The following is an 18,081-nucleotide window of genomic DNA, read 5'->3' as shown; positions in this document are numbered from 1 at the left end:
GCAATTTCCTGTTTTTGCTGAGCAATTCAAGAGTTTACTTGTCGTCCCAGCAGCAGGCATCCGGCTTGTTGACTTGGCTTGTTGCTGTTTCTGTTTCTGGTGCCTGATTTCTATTGCTGTTTTTGTTTTGAACGTCTACATTTTGCCATTGCTCCGTTTCCTCCATTTTGCAGACGCGCCGAGCATTCGTCTAATTGGCTCGCCGGAAATCGACTTGGAGGAGGACAAGGATGCGCTCATCCTGCGCTGTGTGGCCGATGCCAATCCACCGGCCAGCATCGTCTGGCGACGGGCGGGTCGCTCCGAGATAGCCAGCCTGCAGGTGAGTTCTAGTCCTGCTCAGGTCCCCGAGCTGCTCAGCTGCTCCTCCATCTTGTTTATGTTGTTTCTAAATTGCCCTCGTGCCCCTGCTCCGTGCTGGGTATTTATCTGGAGTGTAGCAGAAATTTGTAATTGTATTAAAATCCTCTCCGTCTGGCACAGGAAACCCTGCAATTGCGTCCCGTCGGACGTCGGGACGCTGGACTGTACACCTGCCAGGCGCAGAACTCGGTGGGCACCTCCGAGCAACTGTCGGTGCAGTTGGATGTTAAGTGTACGTATCCCGAATTCGCTGTTTACCTTGGACAAAGTTTTCACTTAGCTCTGGTCTCCGTTGTCCCTTGCTTTTCCAGATCCGCCCAAAATTGTTTCAGCTGGCCCGGACCGCCTCACCACCGCTCCTCTCTTCAGTCCTGCCGCCTTCGAGTGCCTGGCCGATGGTAATCCCATGCCATCCTTCAAATGGGTGCAGAGGTGAGTTAAATTCCAGATAAATGTATTCCTATTTTATTAACTTGTCTTCTTCAACATATTTTATGGCAATTAAGATATAGTTACTGCATTTAGTTAAAGACTTTGGCTTCATATTTGTGCAAATTCCTAATTATGCATGCACTTTGTGCAATTACGTAAAGCTACTCATAAGTTTTCTTTTGATGGCGGTTTCGGTGGAAAAACAACATTTTCCTCTTACGTGAGCACGTTTCCTGTTGCACATTTCCTTTTAAGACGCCTCCAAAGCTCCTCCACAGGGGTTAATGGCATTTTGCGTAATTTTAATTAGCTACCCAACGGAAATTGTATGTAACAAGGGAAAGTAATACGAAGAAGGGCCTGACTTTTTATATAGAATTGCAAGGATACCCTTGCCAGTTGACTAATCCAGAAAACCTGGAATTTTGAAGGAAACTAAGTAGAATTTAAAAATAATTGTTTAACAAATAATGAAATAGTAAAATATTTGTAGTGCGAAAGGTCCATCATGCCCTTCTTTCACCAGGGTAGCATTGAGCCATCCATAATACATGCCGGATTAGGCTCCTTCCGTTTCGACTTTGGTCCTTGATGTCGTTTTGCATTAATATGCAAAGCAGGAAAATTCAGTAGAAAAATCCAAACACTCCCCGTGCATATGACTGTCTATAGTTATCCGTCTCTTTCTGACTACTTGCCTCTTTCTCTTTCAGGGCCTCCCACCCCCCAGAGCTCTTTGCCGCTGCCACGTAAATACGTGATTTTTGTGATTCCATTTGTTTGCACTTGCCCCCAGACAATCGGGGCAACATAAAACATATACGGCTCTGGCAGATCGTGATCTGGTCTGGGGTGGGGCCTTTGGGGAAGCGGATGTTGTTATGCGAAGGTGTCGCCATCTAATAACGAATGCCACATGCAACACATTGACGTGTTGACTTAATGAAGCAAGCGAGCGCGCGTGTTTATCAGAAATTAAATGTCAATTGTTGAAAACTAATTTCCACGCATGTTCTTTATGCGAAGCCACCCACACACCCCACAGGCTACCCACAGACCACCCCCTAGACCGCCTAGAAATTAAATGGCGCGTGCCGTGCTGAGTAAACAGCGGCAAACGCCCGCTGGGGCTTCTGGTAATAAATCAATGCCACGAAGTGAGCCGCTGACAGGGCGACGTATGCTCGAGACTCCTTAATCTCCTCCCAGGTGTCCTTGCACTGTTCTAAAACTGCAGCCGTTGGGCGGTCGTCTTGCAAATGAGGCACTCAAGGACATGGCACTGGACACGGAGCTCTGTCACTTTGATTTACGTGATTTCTCTGCTCCTGTCCCGCCAGGACCCTGGCGAATAAACGAAGCCAAAATAAAGAGCCGTGCCAAACTTTTTCGATTCTGGTGATTTGCATTTCAATGGCTTTCTAATTTATTGCTTTTAATTGCCGGTTACCAAAGGACCTTTTACTTAAAGATCCGGTTCGCCGCTTTAAGCGCCACCCGAATAAATGTATCGCTTGGCAGTCTTTTTTTCCGGCTTCACCAAAGAGGAATCTCTGTTTGGAGCTGGCAGAGAAAGGCCTTCTCGCAGCTTGAAAGGCATTTCTCATATTAAAAATGTATCAAATATTTCTGTGCAGCAGCTCTTTGGCCAAAGAGCCTGGCAGCCTGCACCGAAAAATAACTCATACGCATACGCAATTTTCAATATTGCCAAGCAGGGATTGCACCAGTCCTGTGGGACACATGGGAGCAGTGGAATCAGTAGGAGTGAGCAAAGGGGGTAACTGATAGGGATGCGAGACGAGAATGTGGGCTCCTACATGCAGTTTCATTTTGTCCGACACAGTGACTTCAAAGAGCTGGCAGCAAAGTATGTGGCATAAATGTTCTTATAACCAAATGAAAAATACTTTCTATGGTGACGCACATAATTAATAGCTGAAACGAACTATCAATACATTATTAAAAATATTTCGGGGATAAACAACCATTTCACATTTGCATTCTCAAATCTTTTCCCTTACAGAATCGCCCATGGCTCGAAATATGTGGAACGTGGCTCAGAGTCCCGATTGGTCATGGACAACGTCACCTACGAGTACCAGGGGGACTACGAATGCCGGGCCACCAGCTACATCAACGGCCAGGAGCGGGTGGCCATATCCGATCCGGTGTCGCTGCAAGTTGTGGGTAAGTCCATAACATATCTGTGGAGCTTGTGGTGTGGCCATAAAAACCGCAACGCCACAAAATATGACGACAACGGCAAGTTACAAAACATGCCAACAGCCAGGATGATGCTGGACGAACTCCTGATTCCCTCCTATCTAAAGGAGTCCCTCCGAGGAAGAATGGCCGATCAACCCGGTGGAAAGAGTATTTGGGGTTAAAGAACGGACTATGTTTGCGGTCATAAATCTCCATGTACCCTCTTCGTTCTTGTTTTTTGTTTTTGAGTATTTTTTTCGATGTCAATTTTTGCCCAGACTGGAATGGAAAACAGTGTCATGGAGATGACCAGCATGGCCGCAGAGAAGGTGACAACGCAACCGGAAAAAAACAAACGTATTCCTCCTCGGGCTACTCATTTAAGTCCGCCCCTCGTGCGGCTCCCGTGCAACTAATGCACACTTAAAACAACTAACAAAACTCCATTAAAAGCTGCAACCGGAAAGCGCCTGCAAAACATTTTAAGCGCTTGCGTTGCCACCTCCTAGGTTCCCGCGTTTCCCGCTTTTCCGCTGTCCCTGCCACACAATTTCGTGGTGGCCGGCAACTTGCAACTGGGCAACGGACTAAACCAAAACGTAGCACAAAATCAAAATGAACTTATGACCGCAGCACCAGCGGAAAAAAGAGGAACATCTACTGCCGCGAGCGAAAAACTGGACAACGAACCAAAAAAAAAAGTATAAAGGAAGAACTCTAAAAAAAAGGAGAAGCAAGAAATATTTAAATTTAGTGCTGAATACCACAGCACGTACATAATTTATGACCAACCAAGGACACGAGCAATTTAGCAGAGTCGGCGACGAAAAAATGCACAAAAATACAAGCACACGAACAATATATATTATGTAGAAAGAAAAAAACTTGACTATTTATACATATATGTGCACTTTCCGGGTACATGTGATTGTGTGTCAAGCACTAACAAACTAACTAACCATCACAGCGTGTGAAAATGCCAGCAAAAAATTAAATAAGCCAGGGGCTCTCATTATTTGACGAATATATCTCAACTTTATTTATGCCATGGCAAGATGACACATTGCAAAAAATGGCCTTTAGCCTTTATTTGTCCAATTCAAATATGCAGCCATGTTGCAGATAATTTTTTTCCATAATTTGTTTAATTAAATGGATACCTTGGTCAGCTTATAACGCCAAGTGGCGTTTAATATTAATGGAAATTTAAAATTTTTGCGTAGATTCTGAAAAGGCAAATATGAGAATTTAACTTCCACAAATGACTCCTCAGAAAGAATGGAATCCGTAAACCAATTAAAACGTAAAAGGATGGAACAATGAACCCTTTAACCGTCTAATAAAATTATCTGCGACTTTGCAGCTCGTCGATTGCGTTGTGCCACCACACCACCACTTGCACCACCAACTCAATTAAAATGTCATCTGGCCGAACTAAGCCCGGCTCCTCCGTGCATTTTTCACCTTATTTCCGTTGTCTTTTGCAGGTGCCCCTCAGGTGCTCCGCCTGCACCCCTCCCCGCAGACCGTCACCGTGAAGAGGGGAGAGGCGGCCGTCCTCAACATGGTCGTCTGTGCGGATCCACGGCCCCTGCGCGTCGCCTGGGAGTGGGGCTCTTTGCGTCTGGAGGCCGGCTCGGGCATCGGTGCGTATACTTATTTGATTTGATAGGCAGTTACCGTTCGGGGTTAAACATCCGCCCCGTTGACCGGCAACCGGCGAAATGGTTAATGCAATTAGGTCCACAGCCTTAGTTTTGCCTATTCGGAATTCAATTAGCGCGGCTTTGCAGGCTCGAGGGCTCATTAGATTACTCGCTTGGCGTACAAAAATGTTTGCCGTACTCGCTATTCACGAGTTCCGCAAATCAAGACAAATTACATGACCGAACGGAGTCGAAATTGGAGTCGGAGATTGGAGAAGCTGCCAGTGTCATGTCCGTGTTTTGTGGGGTCTGTACTGGGGGGATGGGGAGAAGTGGAGTAGCCGCGAGCAGACTTCCCACGCCTGTCAGCCGCCGGTAATCCGAACTGCAACAGACAACCAGCACATACCGCTCGTTTTCCAGTAGAAAATCTTTTTGGATGAGCATCCACCAGCAGCTGCAACTGCAACACGACCCACTCCTAGTAGCTTCCGCGACCTTTGAACTGCAGTGGTGTCTAGTGTGTCTATCTTTGATTTCGGTAATCTAACTTGTCTTTTGTAATATTGTATTAGATACTTTGTAACAAATATAACTTTTAAAATCCAGCTCCCTTAAAAAACTATATACATTTTTAGGGAACATATTTTGTAGATATATTTAAGTTTTGTAGGGATATAACGATGTCCCTGGAGTAAAACACCAACACTTTCCTTATTCTAGTTTATTTATTATTCTTGACTAGATCCGCTTCGGATCGCTGCTGGTGTTCGACTGACTCCGCTCTCAACTCGTGATCAGCATCAACCCTCATTGCTCGCTGAAAGAGCAATGAGAGCGATGAGAGCACCAGAGAGAGAGAGCCAGAACCGACAACCGCCAACGACACCGACTTACACTAACAGTTTACAGTTATACAATACACTTATAGCTAATATATATATACCCTAAGTAGCAATCCTGCTACAATTCGGCCGTCCTGACATTTAAAGATCCCCTGATCTTGTGATATTTTACAATTGATTCTTACATCTATTTGACTTAGATACTATTAATTATTTATTTACAAAAGTTTACATAATATTTGAGCTTTATCTTCGTTTACCTATCCAATGTTTAATGTTCTGACTACTCCAAACACCTTGATATGGAATACGTGACAATTGAAAACCTTCAACATCTTTAATTAAATACCTGTCATTGCCTAAAATTTTGTCTATTACAAATGGACCCTTATGTTTGGGTATTAATTTTCTTGCAACGCCTACAGTACAATCAAAATTCTTAACCACGATATAATCTCCTACCTTGTATTTTGAACTCGCTTTCCTTTTTTCATTGTAATTTCTTTCATTGTTTTTCTGCAACTTTGTTTGACACTCTGTTCCTTTTTTCCTAATTTCGTCTAAATTCCTAACATTATCAGTATTATCTAATTCTTCTAACTTTTGCCTTAATTCATCTATAATTTTTCCTTTTTGTGCAATTCCAAATAACATTTTGCTCGGCATTTGCTCAATGCTTCTCTGCTTTGTATTGTTCAATGAAAACTCAACATCCTCAATAACTGTATCCCAATGCAATCCCTTTTCTGAGTCTGCCAATTTCGCTATCATCGGTCCTAATATTCGATTAATTCTTTCCACCTGCCCATTAGCTTGAGGTGACCCTGTTGCTATTTTTACGTGCTTAACATTATATTCTTCGAGAAATTTTTGAAAATCCTCAGATGTGAAACAACTGCCCCTATCCGAGACGATACACGTCGGTCTACTATATGATCTAAAATAATCTTTCAATGCTATAATAACTTCCTTTGTATTTGTTGTTTTTGTTGCATATAACCTAACATATTTTGTAAACCCGTCTATGACGACAAAAAGATGTTTATTTGCCCTTCCCTTATCCACTGGCCCGTAGTGATCAATATGTATGATCTCAAATGGTACATTCCCTTTCGGAATGCTGTGTAATAATCCTTCTCCTTTTCCTGACTTTGGTGAAAACGCTACACACCTCAAACAATTATCAATATGCCTAACAACTTTCTCTTTCATATTTGCAAACCAATACGTCCTAACAATTGCATCCATAACCTTATCTCTACCTAAGTGACCTAACTCATTGTGATATTTATACAGTATCTTGTCTTCCATTTCTTCTGGAACATAAAACAACAATTTTCCATCATTTGCTTTCCTATACACTACTCCATTTCTCATCTCAAACATTTTGTCATCTTCTTTTTCTAACCTCATTCTAATTTTCTTTAACTTTTCATCTTTCGCTTGGCATATAACTAAATTGTCTTCAAAATTCACCGTTTCTACTACACATATGTTCGTATTCCTACTTAAGGCATCTACATGTTGCATAAGCTTTCCTGCCTTATGAACTAACTCAAAATCATATTCAAGTAACTCTAAAGCCCACCTCGCAATGCGAGGGTTAAGTTCTATTCTGTTTAACGTCAATGTCAATGAATTACAATCAGTAACAATTCTAAACCGCCTACCTTGCACATAAATTCGGAACCTTCGTAGAGCATAAATAATGGCTAACGTTTCAAGTTCAAAGCTATGATATTTTGCTTCATCCTTCGTTGTAGCTTTAGAAAAATAAAATATAGGATGCAATTTCTTATCCTCTTTCCTCTGTAATAGTACTGCACCAAAACCATGTGCACTTGCGTCTGTATGTAGTTCTACTTCATCCTTATAATAATATAAACCTAATACCGGTGCTTCTATGAGTTTCTTCTTTAGCATTTCAAAACAATCTAACTCTTTTTCTTCAAACACGAATTCGCAATCTTTTTTCAACAAATCATATAATGGTTTTGCAATCCTCGAAAAATCCTTTATGAATCTTCTAAAATATGAACACAATCCTAAAAAGCTTCTAACTCCATGCACTTTATTGGGGACTGGAAAATCTCTGATGGCTTCAATTCCTTTATCGTTTGCTTGTATTCCTTTGCTCGACACCAAAAACCCTAAGTACTGAACACTCGCTTGTAAAAACTCACATTTATCCATTCTTAGTTCTAATTTGTTCCTTGCTAATCTTTCGAAAACTTCTTTTAGTACACTCAAATGCTCTTCAATTTCTTTACTTGCGATCATAATATCGTCCATGTATATAACCACTTTTCCTTCTCTTATCATGTCTGCAAAAATCTTATTGATAAATCTTTGAAACACCGCCGGTGCGTTTTTTAGGCCCATTGGCATCCGCATAAATTCGAACTGTCCTAACGGCGTCATAAATGAAGTATATTTAATTGATTCGTTCTCAACAAATACATGAAAGTATCCATGTTTAAGGTCTAATTTCGAAAATATTGTCTTATTTACTAATGTGTCCAATAAATCATCAATTAAAGGTAGTGGATAATTATCTTTAATCATTGTCTTATTAAGCTTTCTGTAATCCACACATAATCGCAAATCACCTGTTTTTTTCTTGACTAACACTATTGGAGATGCATATTCTGATTCGCTCGGCCTAATAATTCCCTCTTTTAAATACTCGTCTAATATGCTCTGTAACTTTTCTCTCTCTGTATACGCTAACCGTCTCGGAGAACTACTAAAAGGTTTCGAGTCCTCCAACCTCAGCTTTATTTCACACTTAACCTCTGGTTCCCTTGGCCTTTGTTTATTGACATAAAAATTTTCTATAATTTTAATAAATTGCTGTCTAACCTTATACTCAACTTGTTCACCAATTTTGTATTCTACCGATTCATCTTCAATATTAATATTCATCAATTCTTTTTCCACTTCATTTATGTCGAATTTCGTTGCTTCTTGTAACCTAATTGCATTTCTAATCTTTTGTTTAACATTAACATCACTAACTATTTGCTCTTCATCACTAACATCATAACTGTCTTTAACATTTTCTAAATTTTCTACCGTAACCATCTTCAAGGTGTCAAGGTTCAGATTCAAATCACATGCTTCCATAAAATCTCTTCCCAGAACTACATCATGACTCATAGATTTGTTTGCCACAACAACTAAATGAAAATGTACTTTATTAAATTTTTTCTTTATATAACATAATATTCTGCCATAAGTTTTCAAATAACTTTCATTTATTCCATGATATGAACTTAAAACTGGCATTTTACAAATATTTTCTGGTACTTTAGATATTTTGATAAACGAAATTGGGCTCCCTGTATCTATGAGGCATTGTGTAATTAGTCTGGTGTTAGTGTTATTCTTAAAGTAAATTTCAAAATACCTTACATAAATGCTCTTGACCTCGCTCTTAACTTTGTTCTTTAGGCACTTCGCCACAAAATGTCCCATCTCGCCACACGCATAGCACGATCCTTTCTCTCGTCTTGGCTTCCTGCACTCCTTCGCCCAATGTCCTTTAGCATTGCAATTATAGCAACGCGTGTCCTTGCTGTCCTTCTCGTTCTTGTTCTTTGTTGCATCCTTTTTGTCGCCATTATATTTAGGCAACTTCACCTCCGCAAATGCACGTTTGATGTGTGCAATATTTTCAAAGCACTGAATATGTGCCTGATTTTGAAGCCCTTGATTAGGGATTCCTTCAATGATACGACTTATCATCTCCTCTGTATCTATGTCGATTCTCTGGCCAAGCATCACTTTATCGTCCACGTAACTTCCAAAACTTTCACCGGAACTCCATTTCCGGTTCTCGAATTGACGCCTTGCTTCTAACCTTGAAACTTTGTCCGAAAACATTGAAATTAGCTCACCGGTTAACTCATCCAGCTGTAGCATGATGCGGTCAGGGTTCGCATGTAGCCACACGTTTGCCTTTCCTTTGATTTTACTAATCATCAGCATTTTAATGTATTTTCCACTAACTCCATAAATGCTTGCAATATTTTTCATTTGCGTAATCCATTTTCGTGCGCAAGTTTTGCCCGAAAAATCACTCACAACTTGTGTTGCCATGCCCAATGCAATGTCGATGCTTGGGTTGTGAAATTCCAAAAACTCCGACTTTGCAACGTTGCCTCTTTTCACTTCTTCAGTGGCGCCTTCTTTTGCGCCGCTTCTGCCGGTTTCATTCCTGTCATTGCGTGCATGATCTCCATCTTTGTCTTCTCCCTCGCCGCCGTCGCTGTTGTTGTTTTCGTCGCCGTCGTGATCGTTGTTTCTGCCGCCATCGCTGTTGTTGTTTTCGCCGCCGTCGTGGTCATTGTTTCTGCCGCCATCGTTGCTGCTGTTTTCGCCGCCGTCTTTGCTGCTGCTCTCGCCTCCATTTTTGCTGTTTCTTCTGTCTCCGTCCTTTCCGCTTTGATCGCCGCCAACTTTACTCTTATTTTTATCGCCATCTTTTCCTTTAGTTCCACCTTCGTGTTTGTCGTTTCCTTCGCCTCTGACTTTTTCGTTTTCTTGGACTCCAGCTTTGTCGTTGTTGTTGCCTCTGTCTTCGTCGCCATTATCGTTGTCATTTTCTTGGCTTTCTAATTCCAGATCCTCTTCATATTCGTCTTTATCGTTGTTTCCATCGCCGTCTTCGTCTTGATTCCTAATTGCTTCCAGATAATTACGCGTTTCCGTTGACATTTTATCCAAACGTAATATTAATTCGCTCTTCGTTCCCGTTGTTGGTAGCCGTAACGCACTTAACCACCGTTTTAATTGCGCAATTGATGCGTTGCTAACATCCATTTTGATTATAATTAATTGTCATTAATTGTTTATTTGGCACGAGATCGGCCCACTTCTGATTTTGTAGGGATATAACGATGTCCCTGGAGTAAAACACCAACACTTTCCTTATTCTAGTTTATTTATTATTCTTGACTAGATCCGCTTCGGATCGCTGCTGGTGTTCGACTGACTCCGCTCTCAACTCGTGATCAGCATCAACCCTCATTGCTCGCTGAAAGAGCAATGAGAGCGATGAGAGCACCAGAGAGAGAGAGCCAGAACCGACAACCGCCAACGACACCGACTTACACTAACAGTTTACAGTTATACAATACACTTATAGCTAATATATATATACCCTAAGTAGCAATCCTGCTACAGTTTTAAGATATGTATAGAAGCTACCAAAGCATAGGATATATTTTTCTTCAAACTCAAAATTCAAGAAACATAGTTTAAACTCGAATATAAAGCAACCATTTTGGCACCACTGGTGCTTGGCTGGCTCTGGCTCTGGTTCGCATTATTCTTCATTTTCAGCTTGTCTGCCCGTGTCCATCCTTGGATGCCCTTCGTGCGTGTAATCCTGCGTGTTCGCCTGCCACTGACACAAATCAAGCGAATCACATTGCAGGCATCCGTTGGCTCTCACTCCTTGGCATTTCGCATCCACTTCAGTGTTCCCTTGCTAGTTAGCCCATCGAGTCGAATGATTAATGTCGGACGCCGACAAATTGTGTGCAATTCTAGTGCAATTACTTAGCCAGCCGCATAAGCCATTCGCAGAGTAAGAACAATCCTTTTGCTTCCTCCCCCGCAGATCGCTTCCGGGCCGACGACATGCAGCCGGACAGCCGCGAGGACTGCTACCAGTCCACCCTGAATATCCTCCACACGAACGAGCACGACTCGAGGCTCTACTATCTAGAGGTGGAGAACGAGCGGGGCACCGATCGCCACGCCATTCACCTGATTGTGGAGGGTACGTTTGCAGGTGCATAGACTTTTTATTTATTTATTCCACCCCATCAACAGCCATTCATAGCACCTTAACAACATCATACACTTCACAGTTGCACTTAAAATATTTAATATTTACAGACTACTTACACGCTCTTGTATACACTCAGAAGTCTTTTTAAATATAACTACTTTTTATTGGAAAAGGTATTATTTAAAGGAAAAAATACATCTTATTCATTAGTCTTTTTGGCGTTTAAACTTTATACTCAATTATTATTATAGATATTGTAAAATCTTCTATGATTTCCATAGTGTTTCTGAGTGTATACAAGCTCATCAAATATTTTCATATCCATTACATCAATTCCCATCGATTTTAATTAAAAACATTCACATTTACTTACAATACATAAACATTCTGTAACTTGTACGTATAAAAATGAAAATTCCATTTAATGTTTGCAAATTCAACACGATGCCGCCACAACGACAATAACTTCAACCACATCGAACGTGAAATCATCCGCCCCAATCTGCCGGATGGACAGAACCTTACGAGATGAGCTATTTAATGGGCGTGGCCGGGGGCTGCATGGCGGCCATTCTCCTGTTGGTATGCCTCTGCATTTATGCCATAAAGAGCAAGAGATGCTGCTTCAAGGGTAAGTTTTGTGGTTAAGCGGGAGAAGTGGGGACGCGTCAGAAGCTGAACAATCATCGGGCCTGTATTAATTGCACTGCCTGGCTGTCAAGGCCGCGACAATTAAAACTTCTCTCTTCATTACGACGCCTGTTTTATCCCTCCCTTGGCGTCCTCCCCTAACCGCTGGCACACTAATTGCAAAAACACAAAAACTTGCCAGAACACAAAGAAGTGAAATGCGAGACGGCAGCTGGGGAAATGGCGGAAAAAATGGCTGCCAGGATGGATGCGTCTCCTTCATTTCTTTGTGTGTGTGTGTGTGTGTTTGTGTTCGCCTTTTTATTTTACTTTTCTAGTAGAAACTCGAAACTCAAATAAATCTCATAAAATATTCATTAGCGTCCAACGCCTGCGGTCAGTCTCCGTTTCCTGTTTCTCCCTCTTGTGCTTCCCTTAACAAAAGGGTTAAGGGTTTCGAGTTGGCTTTTTGTTTGCTGGCCCAACATTTTTAGCTCTTCCAGCGCTGTCTGTGGAAAAGAACTTTAAGCTCGGGCACTGCCTAATTAGAAATCAAAACGCAGACAAAACTTTTTACAATTGTAAAACAATTTGCACAAGGAGTCGCAAGCGAAGGGCAAAGACAGAAGGAACTTTGCCATTGCCCAAGGACATTCGAGGTGCTCCAGCACACATCCAGCTCATCTCTGCACTTCTAGAGCTGAGCCCTGGCACCTAATCGCAATTTTTCAGTTGTCAATCAAGCTGTCAATTTGACTGGCTGTCTGACTGGTGCAGCTGCCTTCCAGTTGTCAAATGCCGCTTGACAGATCTCTCAAGTGCGACCTGATACTCTCGGATACTACTATATGTGGGGCTAGATGGATTGTTGGAGATGCCGAGACCACCCCTACGAGATCCATCAAAATTTGCAAACGCCTCGGCGGGAATTTGCACGTTTCTGGCAATCAATAAGTCGCTGGCTCATTTATCACAATGTTGGGGTAAAATTTAGCAAATATCTGTCTGTCTATCTGTCCAATTGTAAATTGCCAGCGTTATTTTCACAGCTAATTTCTACTATTTTGCAACCAGACCCTGACAGGCAACCACACCCTTCACACAATACCCTACACATAATGGACGGAATTTATATTCCTGAATATTGCCAGCTCTAATATGAAATTTCTCCCCTTTTCTTTCACGCTCCTCCTCGCATGGCGCAGGTTCCACGGGCTATAAATCATCGGATAAAGACAGGTAAGTTGAAGCGTAATACTTACACACCCCTTTTGCCCCGTTCTCGCCGAAACACACACGCTCGCACACCCGCTGGCTTGCCTTTACACCAGAGCCATAGATAAATGACCGTTTTGATATATTTTTATGCAGCGACTCCAGTAGCCAACAGGTGGCGCTGGCGTGCCAATTTATGCGCCCCTACTGGCCGCATCCGGCAGCTCAGTAACCCATGCACTATAGGAAATTTGACCACTTTTTCTGGCCAAAAACCATTTTTTGAAAGTTAAAGAATATAAATAATTTTAACTGCATATCATTCACAATAGATTAATTTTTAATGTTGCATACCAGAAATTTCCATAGATGGCGCCACTGCGAAAAAATCAGCTGTTAAAAACAGCTGTTGATGTTAACATTTGCATGAGCTTAGAATTTAAGTTTTTTTGGTGCTATTTTAAAAACGCAAATACTGAAAATTTTATGGACAAAATCAAAAGTTTTGAAATTAATACTTCTCAATGCGGTTTGTATTATGTGTTTGTGTATGTGAAGTGTCCAAAAAACTTGTGTTGTCTTTTTAATAAAGTGAAAATGTAAGTAGTCTAGCAACAGAAATTTTTTGAATTAAATCACATTTTTAAAAAGAGATTTAAACTAATTCAGGCCGAGTCGGACAATGTAATTTAGTCCATGTTGTAGATTGTTTAATTTTCTTCAAATGAGTGAAATATGAATATGCATAAAAATGCACTTTCGAAGAAATTCATAATTTAAGGAGGCAACCTCAACACCTTGAATGTGAATCTGTTAGCTGTGAGACTAGTGCAAAACCGAACAGTTAGCATGTTATTTTTAAATAGGGGGCGGTGCCACGCCCACAATTTTTTCATTTCTAAGTTCTTTTGAGCATATAAACTCAAATCAAACATCAAAATTTAAATATCTTGCTTAGTTTTTGAGTTAGAATGTGTCTCTTAAAAAGTGGGCGGTGCCACGCCCACATTTTTTTAAAATCTTGAATCTATTGACCATGTGAACTCAAATCAAAAATCAGAACTTAAATATCTTGTTTCGTTCTTGAGATATTATTTTTGGCCAGAAAAAGTGGTCATATTTCCTATAGTGCCATGCAGGGCACTGGAACAATGAAAAATGCTTTCCCCAACCGTGAGTGTGTGTGCGTCTGTGTTTGGGACATAAAATATTATACATTTTTCATATATTCAATACATATATGCAGTGGGTGGCAGGATGCGGGTGGGTTGCCTTTTTGGCCAGCCAAGTTTTTGTTTGGTCAAGAAGTACAGCAGTAATACTCTAACTTTGAAATAAAGTCTATAGGTTTATAATTCTACCTATTTTGAAGGACACTAGCTTCCAAAGACATGAGTTCTATAAGAATTTGTTCCTAGAAGACCACACATTTCGGTTTCAAGTCACTAGCGATTTAAAGTCTAACCCTCCCTTCACGAAACCCATTCAATATTTAGAGTATTGAAATATTTCTTTGTTTCCGAATAATAACAAAACGAAAGAGAGTGGGTCAACACATCGCTCATAGAGCACCTCCCCCGTAACATGAGTTATGAGTGGTTGTTTGGCCATTCGCCGTTCGTGGCCTCCACTGGGAGTTTTGTTTAGGAGTTTTAAATAACTAGTATTTCGTCTATATAACTATAGACCCGCCATACCACATGGATCAATATAGAAAGGAGACCGGAAATGTATTTTGAATTTCCGTTCTAACCAAGTCCATCGGCCATCGACTATCGACCACATTTCGCCAAAAATTCGTTTTGTATGCCACCGATGTCGGTTGGCTCATTTAGGCTGAATTTCTGCTCCAATCTCGGAAGGGAGCACCGAGAGGAGGGGGAGTATCTAATTTCCTAAACCCCAAGTAAACAATTGCCGGCGGCAAAACTAAATAGATATTCAGATATGCGTGAGGGATACAATTTGGCAATCAGTGATAGCAAGCCCACCCAACCACTTAGCCGCCACCCACACAATTGTCACTTGGGCAAACAATTTTCGATAACGATTTCGTCTGCTCTGTCTCTTATTTTTCCCGTTTCTCGTTTCGCCCGCAGCGAGAAAGCTGATTTGAAATCCCGCTCGGATAGCACGAGTGGCCCTCAAGGAGATTCGATTTACACCACGCCCGCCGGCTTCCATCATCACCAGCAGCAGCAGCAACAGCAACAACAGGCGCAGCAGCAACAACAGGCGGCTGCTGCGGCGGCGGCAGCCCTTCATGCCGCGTCCCAGCATCCGCAGCAGCAGTATCCGGGCCACGGATCGCCGGAGGCAATGAAGGTACGCATGGCTGCAATGATATTACAACCGCCCACTAGAGTCTAGCAGGCAATTGATAGTGATACCAACGAACAGCAAACGCAACACAAACACGAACATGAACAACAGAACACACAGAACGAACAGGACGAACATGACGAGCAACAACTACTGGACGACAGTAATGTCATCCTGAACAACAACAACAAAAGTTCCACAACCACAACGGCACTGACCAATAGCGATAGCCAGACTAATCCTTTAGAGGTAGCCAAAAGTAGCAGCAGCAGCAACAACAGTGAGGCCAGCAGTTCGTTAAGTAGCAGGAAAGACTTGGAGAACAATATGAATAGGGAGATGAAGCCCCAGGCGGCAGCCAAGCTGCTCAATCTGAACGTTACTAGTGGGGGTGACCCGGTGGTCGGGGAGACGGCGGGACCTCTGACCCCCGAGGAGACGCAGGTGTTGCTCCAAAAGCTGAGCATTAACAATCCGTTCTACCGCTTCCGCAAGCAGAGCAACTCCCTTAAGGAGCTCTACCGCCAGCGGAGGCCGGCGCCCCACCGATCCCGCTCTCGCTCTGAGACGGACCTGGGCCAGGTGGCGGGGCGCTTGCAGGCCTTGCCGAACCAACACAGTGAAGCCAAAGTTGTAGTTGTACTAGAGAGTAAGCAGCAGGAAGGTGTAGCCATAAGTAGGCCTAGGAATAGCGTTAGCCTTAAGACTAGATCCGTAAGCAGTCTTACGCCCACCGCGCATCAGGCGGCGGCTATGGGGGCGTCAGCTGACAGCTCCACGGTGATCACGAACCCCTTCTCCATCTTTCACGACGACGAAATTCTAACCCTGAGCGTAAACACCCGACTACGTTGTGCAGCCAATGCACGCAGTGCGCGACCCCAGCGGCAGGGGGGAAGAGGCCTGCGTCGACTTTTTGAGTCCTCGAGGCAGCCAAATCCCCCGCCGGATCACCACTATCTTCACGGAGTACCAGTGCGACGCTTCGAGCGGCAGGACTTTGTCAGCGAATCGGAGGATTTGGCCGGAAGGAGAGGCACTGCTGGAACCCACAAGCCCAAGCGATCGAGAGCCATTTTCAAGCAGCTTTCATTACGCAAGCTGCACCAGCGGGCTGCCGAGGAACCGCCTTCGCTGCCCAAGCTCAAGCTAAGCTACCCCAACCGGACGCATAGTATCCAGAGCATGCGGACCTCGGGCGGTGGTGCCTACGACATTCAGCACACGGCCTACCACCCACGACTAAACCACCAAACCAGCACTTCTCCAGTAACCAAAGCGAATTACTTCGAACGTCTGCAGGCCAAGACACGCCAGGGAATCCAGAAGATACGCGACAAGTGCCGGAACTTCAAGGCGGGCCACGGCGATGGTGGATCGATGGGTGGCTCAGAGTTCAGCGGTTTCCACACGCTGGCCAAGGACGAGAGCTTCCGCTTTATCAGCGACCGGGCGCACATATCCAGCTACGAGTCTCGATGCAAGCAGGCCACCATCTACAAGAGCTACAAGTCGGAGATCGACCTCAGCAAGAATCTGCACTACCTGGATGCTTATCTGGAGCAGAACTTCGACCACCAGCTGAGCACCACCAAACAAACGGCCCATTCCGTGGGTCGGGTAAGTGGCGCCCAAAGAAGAGCTCTGGCCAAACAGGCCAATCCAGATACGGACACGGATCTGGCACCGGAGAAGGAGAATGCATCGCCCAGACGGTTGCGCCACAAGAGGAGTCAGTCCCAGGCGGCCAATTATGGAGCTAATTACGAGAACCTCGGCACACTGCCCATTGCGTCCAAATCGAAGGTCAGGAGCTCAGCCTTAAACTCCGACTCAATGAGCAGTTCCGACTACGCCTCCGTGTTCAGCGGACCCACCACCGCAACTACCACTACAACTGCTAGAAAGGAAAAGGAGGAGGAGGATCTCCGATACGAGCACCCGGACAAAATGTGCGAATACTACTTTGACAACCTAACGAGCTATGCCTTGGCTTTGGAGGAGAGCGAGGACCTGCTGCTGGCGGAAAGCGCCAAATCAGCGAGATACTTTTACGACGACGATGATGAGAACGAGGAAGCCGAGGAGGATGAGGAGAGAGGCAGGACTGTGGAGGAGGCCGGGGAGAAGCCCGATTACATGGCCCGCGACGTACGCATCCGAGTCAGCGTAAACGAGTGCGAGGATGCTGATTGGCATCAGCCAAATAGTGCGGCATCCTATAATGAGAATCTGGCCGAGAGCACTTTCTACCAATCCCTCAATCAACACTTGCTACACCAGCAGGCCGAGGACTCGCTGGAGGACCAGAGTCTCCTGGAAGGAGGCGGCGGTGTAGGCGGTGGAGAAAGCTACCTGGACCACTTTCAGCGGCAGCGAGGTAGTCGCAGGGGATACCAGCGCTCCACCTCCTCACTGTACCAGCAGGGAGAGTTTTATGGCTTTGGCAGATCGGGGGAAGGAGCCGAGGAGCCGGAGGAGGGTGCATACTCGTCGCGACAGCGAAGAGCGGACCTCATGGAGGCTCACTATGCCCGCAGCTATCAGGCGGGCGGTCGGGAAAGGATTCGAGAAAGGACAGCGAGGGGTGTCAAAGCCACCTCCCGCTATGGAAATGGCC

The 18,081-nt window shown here is 43.8% G+C and overlaps 1 protein-coding gene across 7 annotated transcripts in view; it reads left to right on the top strand.

Annotated features, from left to right (window-relative positions):
* LOC108126518 (irregular chiasm C-roughest protein) overlaps positions 1-18,081 on the top strand; it is a 116,093-nt gene that overhangs the window by 76,729 nt on the left and 21,283 nt on the right. For 5 of the 7 annotated variants that reach the window (XM_017243139.3, XM_017243135.3, XM_017243136.3 and 2 more), the window contains exons 7-15: positions 174-322; positions 484-595; positions 675-795; positions 2,822-2,985; positions 4,491-4,649; positions 11,121-11,294; positions 11,812-11,925; positions 13,130-13,163; positions 15,239-15,464. In XM_017243139.3, coding sequence (XP_017098628.2) covers positions 174-322; positions 484-595; positions 675-795; positions 2,822-2,985; positions 4,491-4,649; positions 11,121-11,294; positions 11,812-11,925; positions 13,130-13,163; positions 15,239-15,464 — 1,253 coding nt within the window. Of the gene's footprint in view, positions 1-173; positions 323-483; positions 596-674; positions 796-2,821; positions 2,986-4,490; positions 4,650-11,120; positions 11,295-11,811; positions 11,926-13,129; positions 13,164-15,238; positions 15,465-18,081 lie in introns of those variants that run through there. The other 2 variants (XM_017243138.3, XM_070282283.1) reach the window with 2 other exon arrangements.

Source organism: Drosophila bipectinata, chromosome 3R (assembly GCF_030179905.1).
Source record: "Drosophila bipectinata strain 14024-0381.07 chromosome 3R, DbipHiC1v2, whole genome shotgun sequence".
NCBI lineage: Eukaryota > Metazoa > Arthropoda > Insecta > Diptera > Drosophilidae > Drosophila > Drosophila bipectinata.
This window is presented reverse-complemented; position numbering and strand designations above follow the sequence as displayed.